The sequence below is a fragment of the Mauremys mutica genome, chromosome 7, assembly GCF_020497125.1.
Source record: "Mauremys mutica isolate MM-2020 ecotype Southern chromosome 7, ASM2049712v1, whole genome shotgun sequence".
In the NCBI taxonomy this organism is placed as follows: domain Eukaryota; kingdom Metazoa; phylum Chordata; order Testudines; family Geoemydidae; genus Mauremys; species Mauremys mutica.
Window position 1 is genome coordinate 75,925,114 of NC_059078.1, and position 20,983 is coordinate 75,946,096.

At 44.2% G+C, this 20,983-nt stretch overlaps 1 protein-coding gene across 1 annotated transcript in view; it reads left to right on the forward strand.

Moving 5' to 3' along the window:
• Window positions 1–20,983, forward strand: part of GLUD1 (glutamate dehydrogenase 1) — a 57,693-nt gene that overhangs the window by 18,293 nt on the left and 18,417 nt on the right. The window contains exons 2-5 of the mRNA XM_045025432.1: window positions 3,216–3,296; window positions 4,036–4,091; window positions 7,401–7,464; window positions 10,433–10,527. Of these exons, the coding sequence (XP_044881367.1) occupies window positions 3,216–3,296; window positions 4,036–4,091; window positions 7,401–7,464; window positions 10,433–10,527 (296 nt within the window). The remainder of the gene's footprint in view (window positions 1–3,215; window positions 3,297–4,035; window positions 4,092–7,400; window positions 7,465–10,432; window positions 10,528–20,983) is intronic.

A 20,983-nucleotide genomic window follows, 5' to 3' on the forward strand; every position in this document is an offset into this window, starting at 1 on the left:
TGCAGCCCGTGGAGCCTCACTGTGCGACCCGCGGGGGGATTCTGAATCCCCCGCACACGGCGCTCTGCGGGCAGCCCAGAGCCCTTTAAATCCCAGCCGCGGCCAGGATTCAAAGGGCTCCGCGCTGCCCGCAGCGGAGGGCAGCCCAGAGCCCTTTGAATCCTGGCCTGAGGCCACTGATTGCCCCCTCCACGGACCCCTGCCCTAACTGCCCCCCAGGACCCCCACCCCCTATCTAAATGCCGCTGGTCCTTGTCCCCCGATTGCCCCCTCCCGAGACCCCTGCCCCTAACTGCCCCTTGGGACCCCAGCCCCTATCTAAGCCTCCCTTCTCCTTGTCCCCAACTGCCCCCTCCTGAGATCCCCCCCAACTTCCCCTCAGGACCTCACCCCCTACCTGTCCCCTGATGAATCCCTGAGACTCCCATGCTTGTCCAACTGCTGCCTGTCTCCTGACTGCCCCCCGGAACCCTCTACCCCTTCTTCAACCCCCAGCCCCGTTACCGTGCCAATCAGACCAGTGTGTCTGGCTCCGTGCAACTCCAGACACGTTGCTGCCATGCTCCCCCGCGGAGCCCACAGCCCCCCCCCCCACCTCCCCCCAGCACCTGCCTTCCAGATTTGAACACCTCAAAATTCAGGAGTGCTCAAGCTCAGTTTGGGCAGCGGTTACTTCATTTCTCCCAAATCAAATATACTGATCCACTGTAACTTGCTGTAGAAAAAGTAGGATAAAATTGAGCAAGAAATGCTTATTAGGACTGGAATTGCTATTTTCAACAGCCATTGCCTTTTTGTTTGTTTAAAAGGAAGACCGTGATATTGCATTGGCAAATTCCCCATAGAAAGAAAGAATGGAACAAAAGAATAATAAAGGCACCTCAACTTTCCCTCATTTATGGAGGACAGTCTTATAATATGCATCCAGATATCCTCCAATCACACAAGCTGAAAATTGTTCCACTTTACTGCAGCTCTGTAACCATATGGGAACCAATCTTGTCTGTGTGTTTTGTGCACATCCAAAATTCCTGCTGAATGACCCGCCCTGGGAGCGAGTTACCAGTGACCTAGGGCTGGGGCGGCAGGAGGTGTGTGTGGGGGGCACTGGTGGGGGGGAGCCCAGGGCTGGGGCAGCAGCAGGGTGGGGGGAGGGCACTGGTGGGGAGGAAAGGGGGAAGCCCAGCGCTGGGGCGGCAGGGGGTGTGGGTGGGGGGAGAGCCCAGGACTGGGGCAGCAGGGGGATACAGGGGGAGCTCAGGGCTGGGACGGGGGGCAGCCAAATTTTTTTTTTTGCTTGGGGCAACAAAAAACCTAGTGCCGGCCCTACCGGGTTCCCCCAGCCACCGGAGCCCTGGGCCCTTTAATTTGCCCCTGAGGGCTCCCAGCCACCTCTTCAGCTGGCTGATTTTAAAATAAAGTATCACCTTCCCACCCCCAACCTTCCTTTTTGGCCCACAGCTGTTTTGGTGGGGCGGCGCTGGGGAAGGAGGGTTTGTTTCCGCAGGGCTGGGCGGCCCTGGGTCGGGGTGTTTCTGCGGGGCCGGGAGGTTTCGGCCCTCAGCTGTTTTCTTTGGAGGAATATGGCCCTCGCCGCTTTACGAGTTGTGCAGGCCTGATCTAGAGTTCTATTTATGTACCCAGATAGGGTTGACTTAAAAAAAAGTTACCTATTTTGCAGCTGCAACTAGGTAATGCAGTATGACGCTGCCATGTAAATTAAATATAAAAAGAATTTAAAACCAATTTTTGACATTTGACACACTGTTTTCAGCTTCAGTAATCAGAAAAAGATAAAAGTTCTTAGATACAATTTATACTCCCAACCTTTGTGAAATTAGCTTCCAGTTTGTTTTGAACTGCCTCTAAGTCGGAAAGATACAAAATATTACAAGCCCTTCAAATTTTACAAAAGCTGTTTTGCATTATCATACCTGCAAGGTCATTATTCAAGATTTTTTTTTTTTATTGTAAAAGTCTCCATGCCCAGTGACAAACCACTTCATTTTCTATAAAGTGAATGAGTTGCTACGCTTAGGGTTAGAGGGATGCTGGCAAGCCTTAGCATTATGTTGCTGAATGATTCGTTCTGGAAGCCACTGATTCTTAAATGGCAAGCTTTGTTAACACAGAGTTAAGGTTGCCCAGTGATAGTTCATGTCCTTACAGAATGTTGAGTTCAGCAAAACTAAAGCTTCTGAACACCAGGAAGTACAGAGTACGGTAAACCTTAGCTCTGTGTCCCCCGCCACTGCCCCCAAGCTGGCAATAGCCATTGAGAGTTATCTGCATGCACTCACGCTGCATTCACTGCCCTAGCTGTACAGAATGGTAAAGGAGTAAATTGGAAGAGTTGTGATTGTGATGAGGAGATCTGGGGATTAGTTTGAGGAGCATTGTAGAGTTGTGATTATGATTCAATGAAATCTAGATCTGATTCCCTTGTGTGCTTTATCAAAGGAAAGAGGTGGATGTGTACCTTGAGGTTCCAATCTGCATCATTACAGTACAGAATTGTGTAGGTTGAGTCAGTAGCAGGGCATTTTCAGTTGTGAGGTGGCATCTGAGAACAGTCTGTGGATTTAATGATAGGTAGGGGAAAGAATAGCTTTGGTGGTATGCTGTGCAAGTTGATATCTATCCGTGAGCGCAAAAAAAAAAAAAAAAAAGTTGCCAGAATGCATCAGCATAAAGAAAAGTTCTTCTCTTTCTGGGAGCTGTATTTCTAGAACCTCATAGTCAAATGGACCCAAACTTCGAACACTGACTCTACCCTGTACCTCCATGACACGCACCAAATTTCAAGGCAATCTGATTAACTTTATGTATTTTAGACACTTAGAACAGTCAAGCTTTAAACCTTTACTACAGGAAAGCTGTTCCTCTCCTTTAATACCTCTCAATTGCCCCTTGTTTGAAGGCACACCATTTGTCCCAAGTTAACCATATACATTAAGAGCCCCTTTCATTTCTACTATTGAAAACTTCCAGAAACAACTAACTTGAGGTTAATGATTTGCATTTTATTTCCTGCACTGCTTTTGTTATTTTGAGGCTGTTGTACATCATCTCTTGCTTCAGTCTTGACAAGCTGAGAGAGAGATTGCCCACTTGCATGTAGTGGGCTGGTGTCCTAGAGTTGCTGTTTGCAATTTGCAAATACTAATTGCAAACTCACTTCATTCTTCTTGTTTGTTTTCCTGTATGTTTTTCAGGTATTCGTTACAGCACAGATGTTAGCGTGGATGAGGTGAAAGCTTTGGCCTCTCTAATGACATACAAATGTGCTGTGGTTGGTAAGTGATACTAGTTTGTTAAGTAGAGATAATAATTGTCATTTGAATTAGCATTGATTTAAGTCACTGTGAAATAGCTGAAAGACTGAATTTTGTTATTTTTAGATACTAATCTCCTTTTACTAAAATCTAACCTGTTAAAATCTGCAACAAGTGGTTTTGAATGCTTACCCAGTAACTATAGTGCTGTATTTCCTTTGCTATTATTGAAGCTACATGTTTTTAAATAGTACTTTGTACTCGGCATTCAGCTCTTCTACTGTGCTTCATCTCTCAGTAAAATTATCCCATGCTTTAATATGTTAGTACCACATGGCAACATCCCACTTGACCATAAGGACTTATTTCATGATTGAGTAGATGGACTGTAAGGAAGCTCTAAGATTGTATTTTAACAAAATTGTCCTTAATAAATGGCAAAACTTGAAGGAAATAGATTTTAAATAGATCTTAGACTTCCTGTGTTTAGAAGAACCTCTTCAAGCTGATCTGAAAAGACTGCCCCTTGTATGAACAGAATGTAGTTTTTTAGTGAACATATTAGTGAAATTGTGCTGTGGATGTGGCAGAGTCAGCTTCGCAGTTGACAGTGAGGGTTTAGTGACTGATAACTTTCAAATATGCATTTTTACACAAAGTTATAGAAGCTACCCCTTTTTTACATAATTTAAAGATCTTGTCATTTCTGTTCTACCTTTATCTTGAAAAATGAAACTCTTTTCCTTTAAATTTTTTTCAGATGTGCCATTTGGCGGTGCAAAGGCTGGTGTTAAGATCAATACAAAGAACTATACCGTAAGTCTAAATTATATACATATATTGTGTAAATGGGAAGAGTTTGAAAGCTCTTTTGTACGACAGCATTGAAAGCTCAGTAGAAATCCACGAATTTTTTCCTTAGAAGAGATTAAATCATAGGTGGGCAAACTATGGCCCAAGGGCCAGATCTGGCCTGCGGGATTGCCAGCCCCGTGGCACAGCGGGACTAAGGCAAGCTCTCTGCCTCCCCGGGTCCCGCATCGCTCCTGGAAATTGCTGGCATCACGACCCTGTGGCCCGTGTGGGGCCAGAGGGCTCCGCGCGCTGCCCTCGACGGCAGGCACTGCTCCCTGCAGCTCCCATTGGCCAGGAATGGGGAACCGTGGCCAATGGAAGCTTCGGGGAGGTACCCACAGGCAAGGGTAGCACGCAGAGTCCTCTGCACTCCCCCTCCCCAGAGGTCGCAGGGACGTGGTGCTGGCCACTTCCGGGAGCGGCGTGGGGTTAGGGCAGGCAGGCAGGGAACCTGCCTTAGCCCCGCTGCGTGCCACTGCCACCTCAGAGCCGCTCAAGGTAAGCGGCACCAGGCCACAGCCCGACCCCCTCCTGCACTCCAACCCCCTGCCCTTAGCCCTCTCCTGCACCCCAAGCCCCTAACCCCCTGCTCTGAGCCCCTTCCTGCACACCACACTCCTTCCCGCACCCCAACCCCCAGCCCTACATTATCCTAAAATCATAGAATATTAGGATTGGAAGAGACCTCAGGAGGTCATCTAGTCCAATCCCCCGCTTAAAGCGGGACCAACACCAACTAAATCATCCCAGTCAGGGCTTTGTCAAGGCAGGCCTTAGAAACCTCTAAGGATGGAGATTCCACCACCTCCTTAGCTAATCCTTTCCAGTGCTTCACACACACCCCATCCCCCCCAGTGAAATAGTGTTTCCTAATACCCAGCCTAGACCTCCCCTACTGCAACTTGAGACCATTGCTGCTTGTTCTGTCATCTGCCACCACTGAACAGCCTAGCTCAGGGGTCAGCAGCCTTTCAGAAGCGCTGTGCCGAGTCTTCATTTATTTACTCTAATTTAAGATTTCATGTGCCAGTAATACATTTTAATGCTTTTAGAAGATCTTTCTATAAGTCTATAATAGATAACTAAATTATTGTTGTATGTAAAGTAAATAAGGTTTTTAAAATGTGTAAGAAACTTCATTTAAAATTAAATTAAAATGCAGAGCCCCCCAGACCAGTGGCCAGGACCCGGGCAGTGTGAGTGCCACTGAAAATCAGCTAACCTATGGCACGTGGCTTACCCCTGGCCTAGCTCCATCCTCTTTGGAACCCACTTTCAGGTAGTTGAAGGCTGCTATCAAATCCCCCCCTCACTCTTCTGCAAGACTAAATAACTCCAGTTCCCTCAGCCTTTCCTCATAAGTCATATGCCCCAGCCCCCTAATTATTTTCATTGCCTTCTGCTGGACTCTCCAATTTGTCCACTTCCTTTCTGTAGTGGGAGGGCCAAAACTGGACGCAATACTCCAGGTGCCGAATAGAGTGCCAAATAGAGGGGAATAATCAGTTCCCTCGATCTGCTGGTAATGCTCCTACTAATACTGCCCAATATGCTGTTGGCCTTCTTGGCAGCAAGGGCACATTGCTGACTCATCGAGCTTCTCGTCCACTGTAATCCCCAGGTCCTTTTCTGCAGAACGGCTGCTTAGCCGGTCGATCCCCAGCCTGTAGCGATGCATGGGATTCTTCCTTCCTATTCATGGCCCTGCATGCAATTTCCCCACCCAGATGTGGCTCTCAGGCCAAAAAGTTTGCCCACCCCTGGATTTAATGAAGTCTCTGTGTTACTCCTGGGAGGATTTGCACAGAATTCCATGTTTTCCCCCCACAGAACTGGGGCTGCTGGCTGCCACTAGGGGCTGCTGGACTCTGCAGAGCCCTGTTGGCAATGAGCAGCATGCCCAGCCCAGTGGGGCTGGAGGCTGCGCACACTGGCTGCCAGGCCCAATCCTCATTCTCCTGGGGACAGGAGAGGGCCCGGGAGATCTAGCTCTGGCAAAGAGTGAGGAAGGGCAAGGTTGCACCACACCACCTCCCCTGGCAGGACAGTAAAGAAGCTGAGGGGAGTAAAGGCTCTGGAGGTGTGTAGGTGTCTGGGCCAGGGTGTGCCCCATGGCTGGGCTCTGGGGTAGAGGGATGCCCTGTGCCTGGACTCGGGTGGGGAGGGGGAGCTCTGGGGGTCCCCATGCAGCCCCCTCCAGCACTCCCCAACTGGAACTGGGCTGTCATAGGGGTTTCTTTAAATGTCTATGCCTGGGGAAATCTTTTTTTGTTGTGTGTATTGTTGACATACTTGTTGACAGGCATTTTCAAATAAATTACCAAAATAATTTAAACTGGAGTGATTGTATTGTGTTTGTTTTGACAAATAAAATTTCAGAATTTAGCAGAATTTTTAATTTTTTGGTGCAGAATTCCCCCAGGAATACAGTGTGTACAACTGGCAGGCAAAAGTGTATCAAAACAATTTGATATTTAAGAACTCTGTGTAAAAGGTCAAATTCTCTTATATCATTTAATTTGCAAAGTCTTTTCATGAAATTTAGGCTGCAGGCTAGTTGCTGCCTTTAGATTTTTTTTTTCTTCAAATGATGCTATTCATGGAGAAAGCTTAATCCCAAACATTACCTTTCTTCTCAGAATAATTTTGCACTTAGTGTACCATATACTTTCTCTAGCAATAAGGTTGACACATTTTTAAAGTCTTAAATATTGTATAATGTGGGTGATTCGCTTACTACTTTTTAAAGTGAGCCAATTGCAGCCATGTTGTCCAGTGATCAGATGTTATAGAACTAGAATAGCGACTACATGAAATGTCAAATTTAAATTTAATATTTGTATGAATTACTGAAACTTTGCATTAATTATGCAATAATCAGGACTGATTGCTGTCATCTACTATATAGCTAATTTATATTACATTTAATTGCTAGGAAAATGGTTGTTTTTACAAGTTTTTCTTAAACACTGAAATATTGGACCAGTGTCCTTACCTGTGTTTCCCTGATGCATTCATGATTTCTTTTGAATAATTGAAAATATACATAAAGAAAATGAGACCTCCCTAAGCAATTCACCTACTATACTGACGGTACAAAAAAAGGGCATTACCAGGCAGATACTATGGAAATTGATGTGTAAACGCATAAACAGCTTTTTATTTTTATTTTTTTTAAACTATGATGTTTGTGGGAAATTTTAGGCTGGTTTTGAACACTTATACCAAATCCTAGTGACTCCTTTGGCACTTACTATATTTTCTTAATAGGATAATGAATTGGAAAAGATCACAAGAAGATTTACTATGGAGCTGGCAAAGAAGGGATTTATTGGTATGTAAGTACAGTGATACTAGTCAGTGGCATAGCTAGGAGTGGAAATTTGGGTGGGCCCTGACTTTTGGATGGACGAGCAATGAGACTGTGCTAGCTCAGCTTCTCCCCGTACGCCATGCCCTCTTTCTAGCTCTAGTGTCCCTAGACACAGGGCTTCACCTCCCGATCTGGGTACATGTGTGAGGCAGCTCAAAAAATGGCAAGGCAGAGCTGCCGGAGCATAGCTTTCTGAAGGACAGGCACATAGCTCCATCCTGAATTTCAGGTGCCCAAGTGACGCTTCAGGCCGCTGTGGCAGCACTACATCCTTGCTCATATTTGGCTGGGTCTGGATGTTAAGAGGGTAGGCCATGGCTCACCTGTAGCTATGCCTCTGATACTAGTAAACTTGTAATGTGGGAATCTAATTTCTTGTGTGTTAGCAATGTAGACTAGATAGTATCCTGTAAACATGATGCTCCAGCCCTGTTGTGTTACATTTCTTGAGACTTGGCCTCTGATGGGGTCAGATATAGTGCCCCTGCCTTGCAGAGTAAGACAAGAGTTCATCAATCTCAGATTGGGCCTTCAGTCCAACTCAGGACTTGTTGATCTTTACTCTGGATATCAGGGGTTTTCAGTAGTCTTTACCCCTGGTCAGAGGGTTTCTGTTCCACCTTCCTCAGTGGGTAGGGGAACTCTGGCCCTCCCTCTCTACTGGGTTCTGGTCCAGGGACTCTTCTAAGCAATCAGGGCCTGACTACACAGATCCCTTGCTATATCCCTGCACCACTTCCTACTTGCCCTGTCTTGGGTCTTTGCCATAGCCCCTTCCTGGGTTCACAGTATGTCAGTGCCTCTTTCTCTAAGCCTCTTCCATTGGCTCACTGCAGAGCTTTTTAGTGCTTTCCACCATCCATCTGGTTCTGCTGTAGGAGTTCTCTCTGGTTCCGTGACCTTGCAGAAGTCTTCTTGCAGCCCCTTCCGCAGAATAGAGAATTCTGAGGGGACTCACTTGCTCCTACTTACCTTCCCAACTGTCTTGAGATCCCTGTTACAGGCCTACGTTCAGGGGAGCTCTGACTGCCAACAGTCCAAATCAGTTCTCTTGCTGCAGAATTCTCTTACTGAGTGACAGCCAGCCATCTGCTTTCCTCCCTGGTCAGCTCCCAACTGAGCTGGGTTCAGCCCTTTTAACTTCTCCCTCCATGCTTGACATCTTCTGTGGGTATAGCAGGGTAAGGCAAATTAAGCTCACAGGCTTTTATTAACCTCTTCTGGTCTAATGTGAGATTGATGCACATCGTTATTTGAATTTCTGCTTTCAAGAAGATGTTTGGTATCTTTAGTATGATGTAGGCTCTGTGATGCAAACATGCTTCAGCTAATGTCAAATTGCTGAGTACCTAGCAATAAAGGATTTATGCCAGTTCTGTCTTGTACATATTAAGGTAATGACATTGCCATTTAGAAAGAATTAAATTTCCTGTTTACTCTCAAGTTGCAGTACATTTTCTATGAAAGTTTAAAATAGTTTAGGTGATAAGTGTAACACTATGCTTATTTTATGGTTAGCTCAGAACACACAATGTTGTCACACTTGAAATATGGTTGGTTATGTATGGTCTTTTAGATTGAACTGTTCACTACTACCCTGTTTCCTGTAGTCTCAAAATCAAGGCTTTTGACTGATATCAGAGGAAATAAATGGAAGATCCACCCCATAGGAACCACAGGGATGGTTTCAAAAGAAATGAAGTGAACCCATAGCCTGTGTGGGGACATTTATAGGTGACCCATTTCATTCAATCTCTTTTGAACACCTAAGCCTATCTACTTGAAGAGAGTTCCCAGTTGAATGGATGCTGGAACACCTGCAGGCAAAGAGCTCCTGGTTTCATAGGAGCAGGAGAGGAATAAGGCACGTTTTTTCTTTCATTCCTGACCTCTTAAGAAAACCAAGTCCCAGTAGATGTCCCAGCAAGCATATTCATGTATCTTCCATTTTATTGCTGTCTACGTGGGCAGAAGTATCTGTATCCTAGAATGCATGAGAGTCTGTCAGCATCCATACAAATATATTTATCAAAATGATAAATGATTTGTGTATTGCACTTAGTGGTAGCTAAGCTGCATTGACAATTGAAATGGTTAGATAGAATGTCTTTATTTGGTTTTTTTGTTTGTTTCATTTTTATTGAGAATTTATTTGAAAATTAAGGGGTGGGGGGCTTGGTTTGTTTAAATTCCGGCCAAAGATATCTAGATCTTGTTTGTTTCAAATAGTTTGGCTTAGCACAGTCCGTAAGCAGTTACCCGGAAGAGTACATATAATTACTGGTAGGGTGGTACATAGGGATGCCTCCAGCAATGTTCTTCATGGAAAAATGCCTTGTCTCTTCCATTCTTAAGAGGTAACTTCTGATACAATGAATAAGAAATTAGTAGAGGAAAAACTGTATCAGTAAACTAGACAGCAATATTTAGAACAGCCTATCAAGTATTTGCAAGCAAGAAAATTTACCCAAACTCAGAACACTGATGTAAAGAAGAATGAAACTGAAGTATACAGCTTTTATGTTTCCCTGGGGAAACTGAATGTGTAAGTTGTATATGTGTAGCTTTTTCTCTCCTTCCTTTCTACTATGGTCTACATGAAATATACTAGATAAATAAAGCAAAAGCACAAACACTTTTAATGTGTTGTTTTATCACTAACTACATTTTTGATTAAATAAAATGTGGACCAGATAGTCAATGATTTTGATAGTTTAAAGGGGTTTTGCCAGGTTACTAAAACACGATATGGTGTCTAAAATCCACAGTTGTTAAACGTATGGTCTGTTCTTCCTTGAATAACTGAGGTTTAAATATGCAATTAGGTCATCTCAACCAATCCCAGCTGTCACCAAGGGGAGGAGATAGAGAATTTGAAGATAAATATTTGTATTTAATCCTTGAGACTTGTTTTTACTCTTGCTAATAGGGCCTGGTATTGATGTGCCTGCCCCCGATATGAGCACAGGTGAGAGGGAGATGTCCTGGATTGCAGATACCTACGCCAATACCATAGGACACTATGTAAGTTCTGAGCAAATGCTTCAAAGTAGAAGAGCTTCCTTGCTCTTTGCAGAAACCCAGCCAACATTATGCCAGAGATTTATTGCCTTGTTGACTAGTCCTCTAATTTTATTTAATTGTGTATGTAACTATAGCACTTTAATCATGGGTTTTTAGGTCATGTTTATGAAAAAAGAGCATGAAGACTTCCTCTTCAGACATCACAATGTAAAAGTTTAGTTGATATGACCAATTTCCAAAAAAAAGCAGCTTCAGCAGTCATTTGACATGTTTTCATGTGTTGCATATAATGGAACAAATAGTATGGTCATATTCAAACTGCATTAAGCTGTTGGTCCAATGTCCTCCTCTTTTCACAGCAGTATTTAACTTGTTTGCAGGTATTTTTTTTTTTTTTTCAGGGAGATCGGTCGTTAGCCCCTGGTAAGTCTGACCATGCTTGTTAATACAGTAACTCCTCACTTAATGTCGTCCCAGTTAACATTGTTTCATTGTTACATCCCTGACCTATTAGAGAACATACTCATTTAAAGTTGCACAATGTTTCCTTATAACGTTGTTTGGCCATGGAGGCTTGGAACCAGGGTGGGCCGGCAGCCCTCCATCAGCTCCTTTCCAGCGCCTCCTGCCCCCCACTGGCCCCAAGGGTCAGCAACTCCCTCCTCCCACCCCGTGCCGCCCATCCGCAGCAATCAGCTGTTTCACGGATATTCAGGAGGCTCTGAGGGGGAGGAGAGAGGCTGCAAAGCGCAGTCTCCCCCTCCCTGCCGATGCCTCCCACCCGCAGCAATCGGATGTTTCATGGGCATTCAGGGGCTCTGGGGGGCAGGAGCAAGGATGCGCTCAGGGGAAGGGCTGGAATGGGAGCAGGCCTGGGGCAGAGCCAGGAGTTGAGCACCGCCCCCACCCCACCCTGGGACTTTGGAAAGTTGGGGCTTGTGCAGCCATGTATGCACCATCCAGAGGAGGGAGTGGTGTGCTCCAGAGGGATAGCGTGGGTTCATCATCACATTCAGTTTCCCCAGGGAAGTGTTTGCAGCCGCTGCCCTGCATCTACTGTGTCTCTCCTTGGTGCTGCCTTGTGGAGTGTGAGACTACATTAACAACAGTGTGTTAACCCTTGAGGGCTCAGCCAAGTGCTAGTTCATCATTTAGCAGCAAGAGATTCTCTGGGAAATATCCCATCTGCTATCAACACGGTTGTTTTAGGACAAGCTCAGGGAGCTCATGAGCAGGTCCCCAGACAATCCTCTGATGAGAACTTGTTTAAAATATATACTATATATGTATATAATGTCTTGTCTGGTGGGGAAAAAAAAATTACCTGGAACCTAACCCCTCCCTATTTTCATTCATCAGAGGGGTAGCCGTGTTAGTCTGGATCTGTAAAAGCAGCAAAGAGTCCTGTGGCACCTTATAGACTAACAGACGTATTGGATCATGAGCTTTCGTGGGTGAATACCCACTTCGACAGATGCATGTAGTGGAAATTTCCATATACCTGCCCCTGGAAATTTCCACTACATGCATCTGTCGAAGTGGGTATTCACCCACGAAAGCTCATGCTCCAATACGTCTGTTAGTCTATAAGGTGCCACAGGACTCTTTGCTCCTATTTACATTAATTCTTATAGGGAAATTGGATTTGCTTTATATCGTTTTGCTTAGTTGCATTTTTCAAGAACATAACTTTAAGTGAGGAGGTACTGTATTTTACAATGTTCTAGAACCATATGAAAGCACAATAAGGTGGGTGATTAATGATGGACAAAATTCAGAATTGGCTTGCGTTTTAAAATCAGACTTTCAGTCCTTTTTGACAAGTTAGCCAAACTAGTTTTGTTAGTTTAACACTATTTTTGTTACATACAGTATTTAATTTAATACAGTATTAAATACTCCATCTCTGTACAATGAAGAAAGATAGTGTTTCTGTTCAAAGCCCATATATTTAGCTCTTTAAGGTGTTAATAAAGTTTTACCATTTATCAAATGTTTTTAAAGCACAGTATCTCAGGTTTTTGCATCAGTTATTGCAGTGATTTCTCTGAAATTGTTCATCTATATACACCTCTACCCCGATATAACGCGACCCGATATAACACGAATTTGGATATAACGTGGTAAAGCAGTGCTTCGGGGTGGGGGGGGGGGGGAGCTGCGCGCTCTGGCGGATCAAAGCAAGTTCGATATAACGCGGTTTCACCTATAATGCAGTAAGATTTTTTTGGCTCCCAAGGACAGCGTTATATCGGGGTAGAGGTGTATTGACAATTATGAATGGCTAGTCTTAATTGTTAAAGTGCCTGAGTGTTTGAGACATGGCTGCAGGGCCTGTTGAAGTGACACTGTCAAGCTGGAGAAATACTGTGATTGTTGAAATGTGTGTATTGTGTTAATACTCTGTTGATCACACACAGTTAATCCTCTATATACTACAGGTGCTACAGAAGCATCAAGATGTTTTCAGATTACTAAGGAAAGAATTAATGTAGATTTCAAAACTAGAATAGAGCAAGAGAACAATGATGTGTTTGGATACCCACAAAGCAAAAGCAGAAAAACTTGAATTTTATGCCTTCCAGTTATTATGATTAAGACCAAGTTTTTTATCATGGATATTTTTAATAAGTCACAGACAGGTCATGGGCAATAATGAAAAATTCATGGAATCCCGTGACCTGTCCTTGACTTTTACTAAAAATACCCATGACAAAATGGGGTAGCCTGGACAGCTGGGGGGAGGGAGGAGCTGGGAGCTCCAGGGCCCCCCTTTGCTCATGGCTCGAATCTGTGGGGGTCCCCCCACCTCTCACAGCAGTTGGGAGCTCCAGGGTCCCTCTTGCCGCCCGTGATGGCAGGGGTCCCCCCTGCCACCCATGGCGGCCAGAAGCGGTGGGGCTACTCCAACTCCCTGCAGCTTCCAGCCAGCACTGGCTGAAATCCCAGAGGTCCTTGGAAGTCACAGATTCCGTGACTAAATCGCACCCTTAATGATGCTTAAGGGCTGCTTTGTCCCTGCATAGTCAATAGTTAGATTTTTAGCGACTAGCTCTCACTGTCTGATAACATAAGTGTTGGTTAGACAAGTACTCAAATTGAGTGTGTTTTTTCTGATGTTTCAGCACCAGAGTGTATATAAGGTACTTATTGGTGGCTCTTTAAGTGTGTCCTTTAAACAGTCCAGCCAAACAAAAACAAAAAAATACAGTAGAACCTCAGAATTAACACCTTGGGAATTGAGGTTGTTTGTAACTCTCAAATGTTCCTAACTCTGAACAAAACATTATGGTCGTTCTTTCAAAAGTTAACAACTGAACATTGATTTAATATAGCTTTGAAACTTTACTATTCAGAAGAAAAATGTGGTTTCCCTTTATTTTTTATTAGTTCTATTTAAAAGAATACTATCTTGTATTTGCTTGTTTGATTGGATTTTTTTTTTTGTCTCTGCTGCTGCCTGATTGCGTACTTCCAGTTCCAAATGAGGTGTATGGTTGACTGGTCAGTTTGTAACTCTGGTGTTCGTATCATTGAGGTTCTGCTGTATTGGTCTAGTTCAGGGATTGGCAACATTTGGCATGTGGCCTGCCAGGGTAAGCCCCCTGGTGGGCCGGGCCGGTTTGTTTACTTCCACGTCTGCAGGTTTGGCCAATTGCGGCTCCCACTGGCCACGGTTCGCCGCTCCAGGCCAATGGGGGCTGCAGGAAGCAGCATAGGACGTGGGATGTGCTGGCCGCAGCTTCCACAACCACCATTGGCCTGCAGCGGCGAACCACGGCTAGTGGGAGCCACAGTCAGCCTAACCTGCGGATGCGGCAGGTAAACAAACTGGCCTGGCCCACCAGGAGGCTTACACTGGTGGGCCAAGTGCCAAACGTTGCCGATCCCTGGCCTAGTTTTTAAAAGGCTATACTGTTTGTGCCCTCTGAGCTCTTGAGTTTCCCCTCGGGGGCATGCATCACTGGATCTCAAAGATTTTATACAGGTTCACAATTTCTTTGATGTGCTGAGCATACTAATATACTCTTTTGAAGCTATAGCAAAGACTGTTTAATGTGCTATCACATAACTAGCTCAAAACTAGCTCAACCTCTGCTACTTCTGAATGAAAAATCTTTCTTTCTTGGTTTCTGCAGTCATTTAAAATAGTTCTTTAGGGCATAGCTTATCATTTTTGATTTCATACTTTACTTCATAGTGCTATAAATGCTTGTTCTTCTCTGGCATAGAATGCATGTTTAAGGGATGACTGTGTTTTCCTGAGACCACGTGCCTCTTGGCAAAGCATTTACAACTTGTTGTTATCTTTGACATTGGGTGTGGTATTCTAGATCCAACAGGCCCCGTCTCTCAAGCATCATCAATTATTCATGGGGGAAAATAACAACCTTGTGGGGAAAGACTTTGAATAATGTCATAAATCAGTAAGGTAAATTGCTCTTACACAGCACTCTGCCTGTTTGAGTTAGCTATGGAAATAAGTGTTATGAATAATTTCCTGTACTTGTACTACATGCATGAAACTTACTTTGTAAAAAATAATAAAATCCAGAAGAATACTTGGCTTCAAAAAGTAGTTCAGGTTGCTAAGTGATGATATAGTGCCCTCTCATAAATTACAAAATCCAAGTCCTCAAGGAAACTAAAAGCTAGACACCATAAATAGTATACTGCCAGCACAGTAAAACACAGTAAAAAAATACATATTTCATTATAACCCAACAACCTGTCCGTTATGTGCTCCTGAGAACTCAAGGCAATGACTTAAGACTTGTGTGCTGTAAAAATTAAGTTTCTCTGTACTTTTTCAATACCATCTGTCCATTTATGGAAGGTTCTTGCAGTATCATCTTTGTAATTCTTAAATGGAAAAATAAACATTAATCAAAAAGAGCTGAACCACTGCACAGGAAAATAGTAAACTCTACAGCACTGAGAGTTTCCCTGCTTCCCTTTCCCACTCCATAAACCCAACTTGTTTTGCCAGGTTCTGCAGAGGTGTAAACTATACACAAACAAACTTTAGAAAGATGAATTTAGAGTTGAAAGCAAAAACTAATAACTAAAAAATGTAGATCTAAGCATGGCACCTTCTTACTCAGGCACCTTCTTACTCAGACATACTCTGCATTAAGTTTTGGTCACTAAAGTTGGAAGATACGACTTCTACTCTTGGTAGCTACCGGCAGAAATATATAAATCTGCGGGTCCAAAAGTGGTGGTAACTCACCAGAAGATCCTTACTGACATCTGGGACAGTAACTTGCCACAAAACTTGAGATGCCACAGTTATTCCTTTATTTAAAAATAAAGGCAGCAAAATTGTCTGTGATAACAGGAGAGAGATCCCACGGTACTCTGTCACTGGAAAGATCTTTGCTTGTGGCCTCCTGATCCTGACTTATTTCATCTGTCTCAGAAGCCAATCTACCTGAGACTCAGTGCAGATTCAGATCTGGTCATAGCACCATAGACATGATTTTCAGTATCAGGCAAATACAAGAAAAAGGTATCAAACAAAACATGATTCTGTTCAGTGTTTTCATTCAACTGATAAAAGCATTTGGTACAGTCAATAGAGAGGGATTATGGATGATCCTCAGCAAACTTGGTTGTCCACCAAAACTGGTAAAGACAGAATCATAGACTTTAAGGTCAGAAGGGACCATTATGATCATCTAGTCTGACCTCCTGCACAATGCAGGCCACAGAATCTCATCCACCCACTCCTGTATCAAACCTGTGTCTGAGCCACTGAAGTCCTCAAATCATGGTTTAAAGACGTCAAGGTGCAGAGAACCTTCCAGCAAGTGACCTGTGCCCCACACTGTAGAGGAAGGCAAAAAAAAAACCCCAGGGCTTCTGCCAATCTGCCCTGCAGGAAAATTCCTTCCCAACCCCAAATATGGCAATCAACTAAACCCTAAGCATGTGGGCAACACTCACCAGCCAGACACCCAGGAAAGAATTCTCTGTAGTAGCTCAGATCCCACCCCATCTAACATCCCATCACAAGCCATTGGGCATATTTACCGCTCGTAGTCAAAGACGAATTAATTGCCAAAATTAGGCTATCCCATTATACCATCCTCTCCATAAACTTATCAAGCTTAGTCTTGAAGCCAGATATGTCTTTTGCCCCCCTACTCCCCTTGGAAGGCTGTTCCAGAACTTCACTCCTCTGATGGTTAGAAACCTTTGTCTAATAGCCAGTTTATATCCATTTGTTCTTGTGTCCACATTGGTACAGAGCTTAAATAATTCCTCTCCCTCCCTGGTATTTATTCCTCTGATATATTTATAGAGAACAAACATATCTCCCCTCAGCCTTCTTTTGGTTAGGCTAAACAAGCCAAGCTCTTTGAGTCTCCTTTCATATGACAGGTTTTCCATTCCTCGGATCATCCTAGTAGCCTTCTCTGAACCTGTTCCACTTTGAATTCATCCTTCTTAAACATGGGAGACCAGAACTGCACACAGTATTCCAGATGAGGTCTCACCAGTGCCTTGTATAATGGTACTAACACCTTCTTATCTCTACTGGAAATACCTCGCCTGATGCATCCCAAGACCACATTAGCTTTTTTCACGGCCATATCACATTGACGGCTCATAGTCCTCCTGTGATCAACCAATACCCCGAGGTCCTTCTCCTCCTCTGTTACTTCCAACTGATGCCTCCCCAGCTTATAACAGTAGTTCTTGTTGTTAATCCCTAAATGCATGACCTTGCACTTTTCACTATTAAATTTCATCCTATTACTATTACTCCAGTTTACAAGGTCATCCAGATCTTCCTGTATGATATCCCAGTCCTTCTCTGTATTGGCAATACCTCCCAGGTTTGTGTCATCCACAAACTTTATTAGCACATTTCCACTTTTTTTGTGCCAAGGTCAGTAATAAAAAGATTGGTCCCAAAACCGATCCCTGAGGAACTCCACTAGTAACCTCCCTCCAGCCTGACAATTCACCTTTCAGTAGACCCGTTGTAGTCTCCCCTTTAACCAGTTCCTTAACCGCCTTTCAATTTTCATATTGATCCCCATCTTTTCCAATTTAGCTAATAATTCTCCATGTGGAACTGTATCAAATGCCTTACTGAAATTGAGGTAAATTAGATCCACTGCATTTCCTTTGTCTAAAAAAATCTGTTACCTTCTCAAAGATCAGGTTACAAAAGATCTACCTTTTGTAAAACCATGTTATATTTTGTCCCAATTACCATTGACCTCAATGTCCTTGACTACTTTTTCCTTCAAATTTTTTTTCCCAAGACCTTGCGTACTACAGATGTCAAACTGACAGGCCTGTAGTTGCCCAGATCACTGTTTCCCTTTCTTAAAGATAGGAACAATGTTAGTAATTCTCCAGTCATACAGTACAACCTCTGAGTTATAGATTCATTAAAAATTCTTGCTAATGGGCTTGCAATTTCATGTTCCAGTTCCTTTAATATTCTTGGATGAAGATTATCGGGGTCCCCTGATTTCGTCCCATTAAGCTGTTCGAGTTTGGCTTCTACCTCGGATGTGGTAATATCTACCTCCATATCCTCATTCCTATTTGTCATCCTACCATTATCCCCAAGCTCCTCATTAGCCTCATTAAAGACTGAGGCAAAGTATTTGTTTAGATATTGGGCCATGCCTATATTATCCTTAACCTCCACTCCATCCTCAGTGTTTAGCGGTCCCATGTCTGTCTTTCTTTCTTTTCTTCTTATTTATATGGCTATAGAACCTTTTTACTATTCGTTTATTTCTTGAGGCGATGTGAGGTCAGGTACTTTTTAATGGCTATCTCACTGACTCCTTTCCCAGTTCAAATGGAGTCAAACAGGCTGTGTCCTTGCCCCTGAACTGTTGAACCTCTTCTTCACCCAAGTTCTCAAACCATGCTACAGATGGGCTCAGAGGCATATACATCAGATACAGTCGTGACGGCTCAGTCTTCAATCTTACTTTTGTTTTTGCTTTAAGTCTTGTAACAGAACTACTACTAAGAGAAGCACTTTTTGTTGATGATTGTGCCCTCCTAGCACACACAGAGGAAGATCTCCAGTGCATCGTAGATCGCTTTGCTGAAGCGTCAAAATTGTTTGGCCTCACAATAAATCTGGAGAAAACTGTGGTGTTGCACCAATTCTGTTCATCGCTCTTGTGTCATATCCCCTAGCTTATCCATTAGTGGAAACCAACTAAAGCAAGTTGACAGTTTTACCTATCTTGGCAGCAACATAGAATCATAGAATCTCAGGGTTGGAAGGGACCTCAGGAGGTCATCTAGTCCAACCCCCTGCTCAAAGCAGGACCAAACCCAACTAGATCATCCCAGCCAGGGCTTTGTCAAGCCTGACCTTAAAAACCTCTAAGGAAGGAGATTCCACCACCTCCCTAGGTAACCCATTCCAGTTGTTTACCACCCTACTAGTGAAAAAGTTTTTCTTAATGTCCAACCTAAACCTCCCCCTCTGCAACTTGAGACCATTACTCCTTGTTCTGTCATCTTCTACCACTGAGAACAGTCTAGATCCATCCTCTTTGGAACCCCCTTTCAGGTAGTTGAAAGCAGCTATCAAATCCCCCCTCATTCTTCTCTTCTGCAGGCTTAAACAATCCCAGTTCCCTTAGCCTCTCCTCATAAGTCATGTGCTCCAGCCCCCTAATCATTTTTGTTGCCCTCCGCTGGACTCTCTCCAATTTATCCACATCCTTCTTGTAGTGTGGGGCCCAAAACTGGACACAGTACTCCAAATGAGGCCTCACCAGTGCTGAATAGAGGGGAATGATCACATCCCTCGATCTGCTGAAATGCCCCTACTTATACAACCCAAAATGCCATTAGCCTTCTTGGCAACAAGAGCACACTGTTGACTCATATTCAGCTTTTCGTCCACCGTAACCCCTAGGTCCTTTTCTGCAGAACTGCTGCCCAGCCATTCGGTGCCTAGTCTGTAGCAGTGCATGGGATTCTTCCGTCCTAAGTGCAGGACTCTGCACTTGTCCTTGTTGAACCTCATCATATTTCTTTTGGCCCAATCCTCTAATTTGTCTAGGTCCCTCTGTATCCTATCCCTACCCTCCAGCGTATCAACCACTCTTCCCAGTTTAGTGTCATCTGCAAACTTGCTAAGGGTGCAGTCCACACCATCCTCCAGATCGTTAATGAAGATATTGAACAAAACCGGCCCCAGCACCGACCCTTGGGGCACTCCACTTGATACCGGCTGCCAACTAGACATGGAACCATTGATCACTACCCGTTGAGCCCGACCATCTAGCCAGTTTTCTATCCACCTTACCGTCCATTCATCCAGCCCAGACTTCTTTAACTTGCTGGCAAGAATACTGTGGGAGACTGTATCAAAAGCTTTGCTAAAGTCCAGAAATAGCACATCCACTGCTTTCCCCTCATCCACAGAGCCGGCTATCTCATCATAGAAGGCAATTAGGTTAGTCAGGCATGATTTGCCCTTGGTGAATCCATGCTGACTGTTCCTGATCACTTTCCCCTCCTTTAAGTGGTTCAGAATTGATTCCTTGAGGACCTGTTCCATGATTTTTCCAGGGACTGAGGTGAGACTGACTGGCCTGTAGTTCCCTGGATCTTCTTTCTTCCCTTTTTTAAAGATGGGCACTACATTAGCTTTTTTCCAGTCATCCGGGACCACCCCCGATCGCCATGATTTTTCAAAGATAATGGCCAATGGCTCTGCAATCTCATCGGCCAACTCCTTTAGCACCCTCGGATGCAGCGCATCCGGCCCCATGGACTTGTGCTCGTCCAGCTTTTCTAAATAGTCCCGAACTACTTCTTTCTCCACAGAGAGCTGGTCACCTCCTCCCCATACCGTGCTGCAGAGTGCAGCTGTCTGGGAGCTGACCTTGTCTGTGAAGACAGAGGCAAAAAAAGCATTGAGTACACTAGCTTTCTCCACATCCTCCGTCACTAGGTTCCCTCCCTCATTCAGCAAGGGGCCCACACTTTCCTTGACTTTCTTCTTGTTGCTAACATACCTGAAGAAACCTTTCTTGTTACTCCCAACATCTCCGGCTAGCTGCAACTCCAAGTGTGATTTGGCCTTCCTAATTTCACTCCTGCATGCCTGAGCAATACTTTTATACTCCTCCCTGGCTATTTGTCCAGTCTTCCACTTCTTGTAAGCTGTTTTTTTGTGTTTAAGACGAGCAAGGATTTCACTGTTAAGCCAAGCTGGTCGCCTGCCATATTTACTTTTCTTCCTACACATCGGGATGGTTTGTTCCTGCAACCTCAATAAGGATTCTTAAAAATACAGCCAGCTTTCCTCGACTCCTTTCCCCATCATGTTGTTCTCCCAGGGGACCTTGCCCATCAGTTCCCTGAGGGAGTCGAAGTCTGCTTTTCTGAAGTCCAGGGTCTCTGTTCTACTGCTCTCCTTTCTTCCTTGTGTCAGGATCCTGAACTCGAC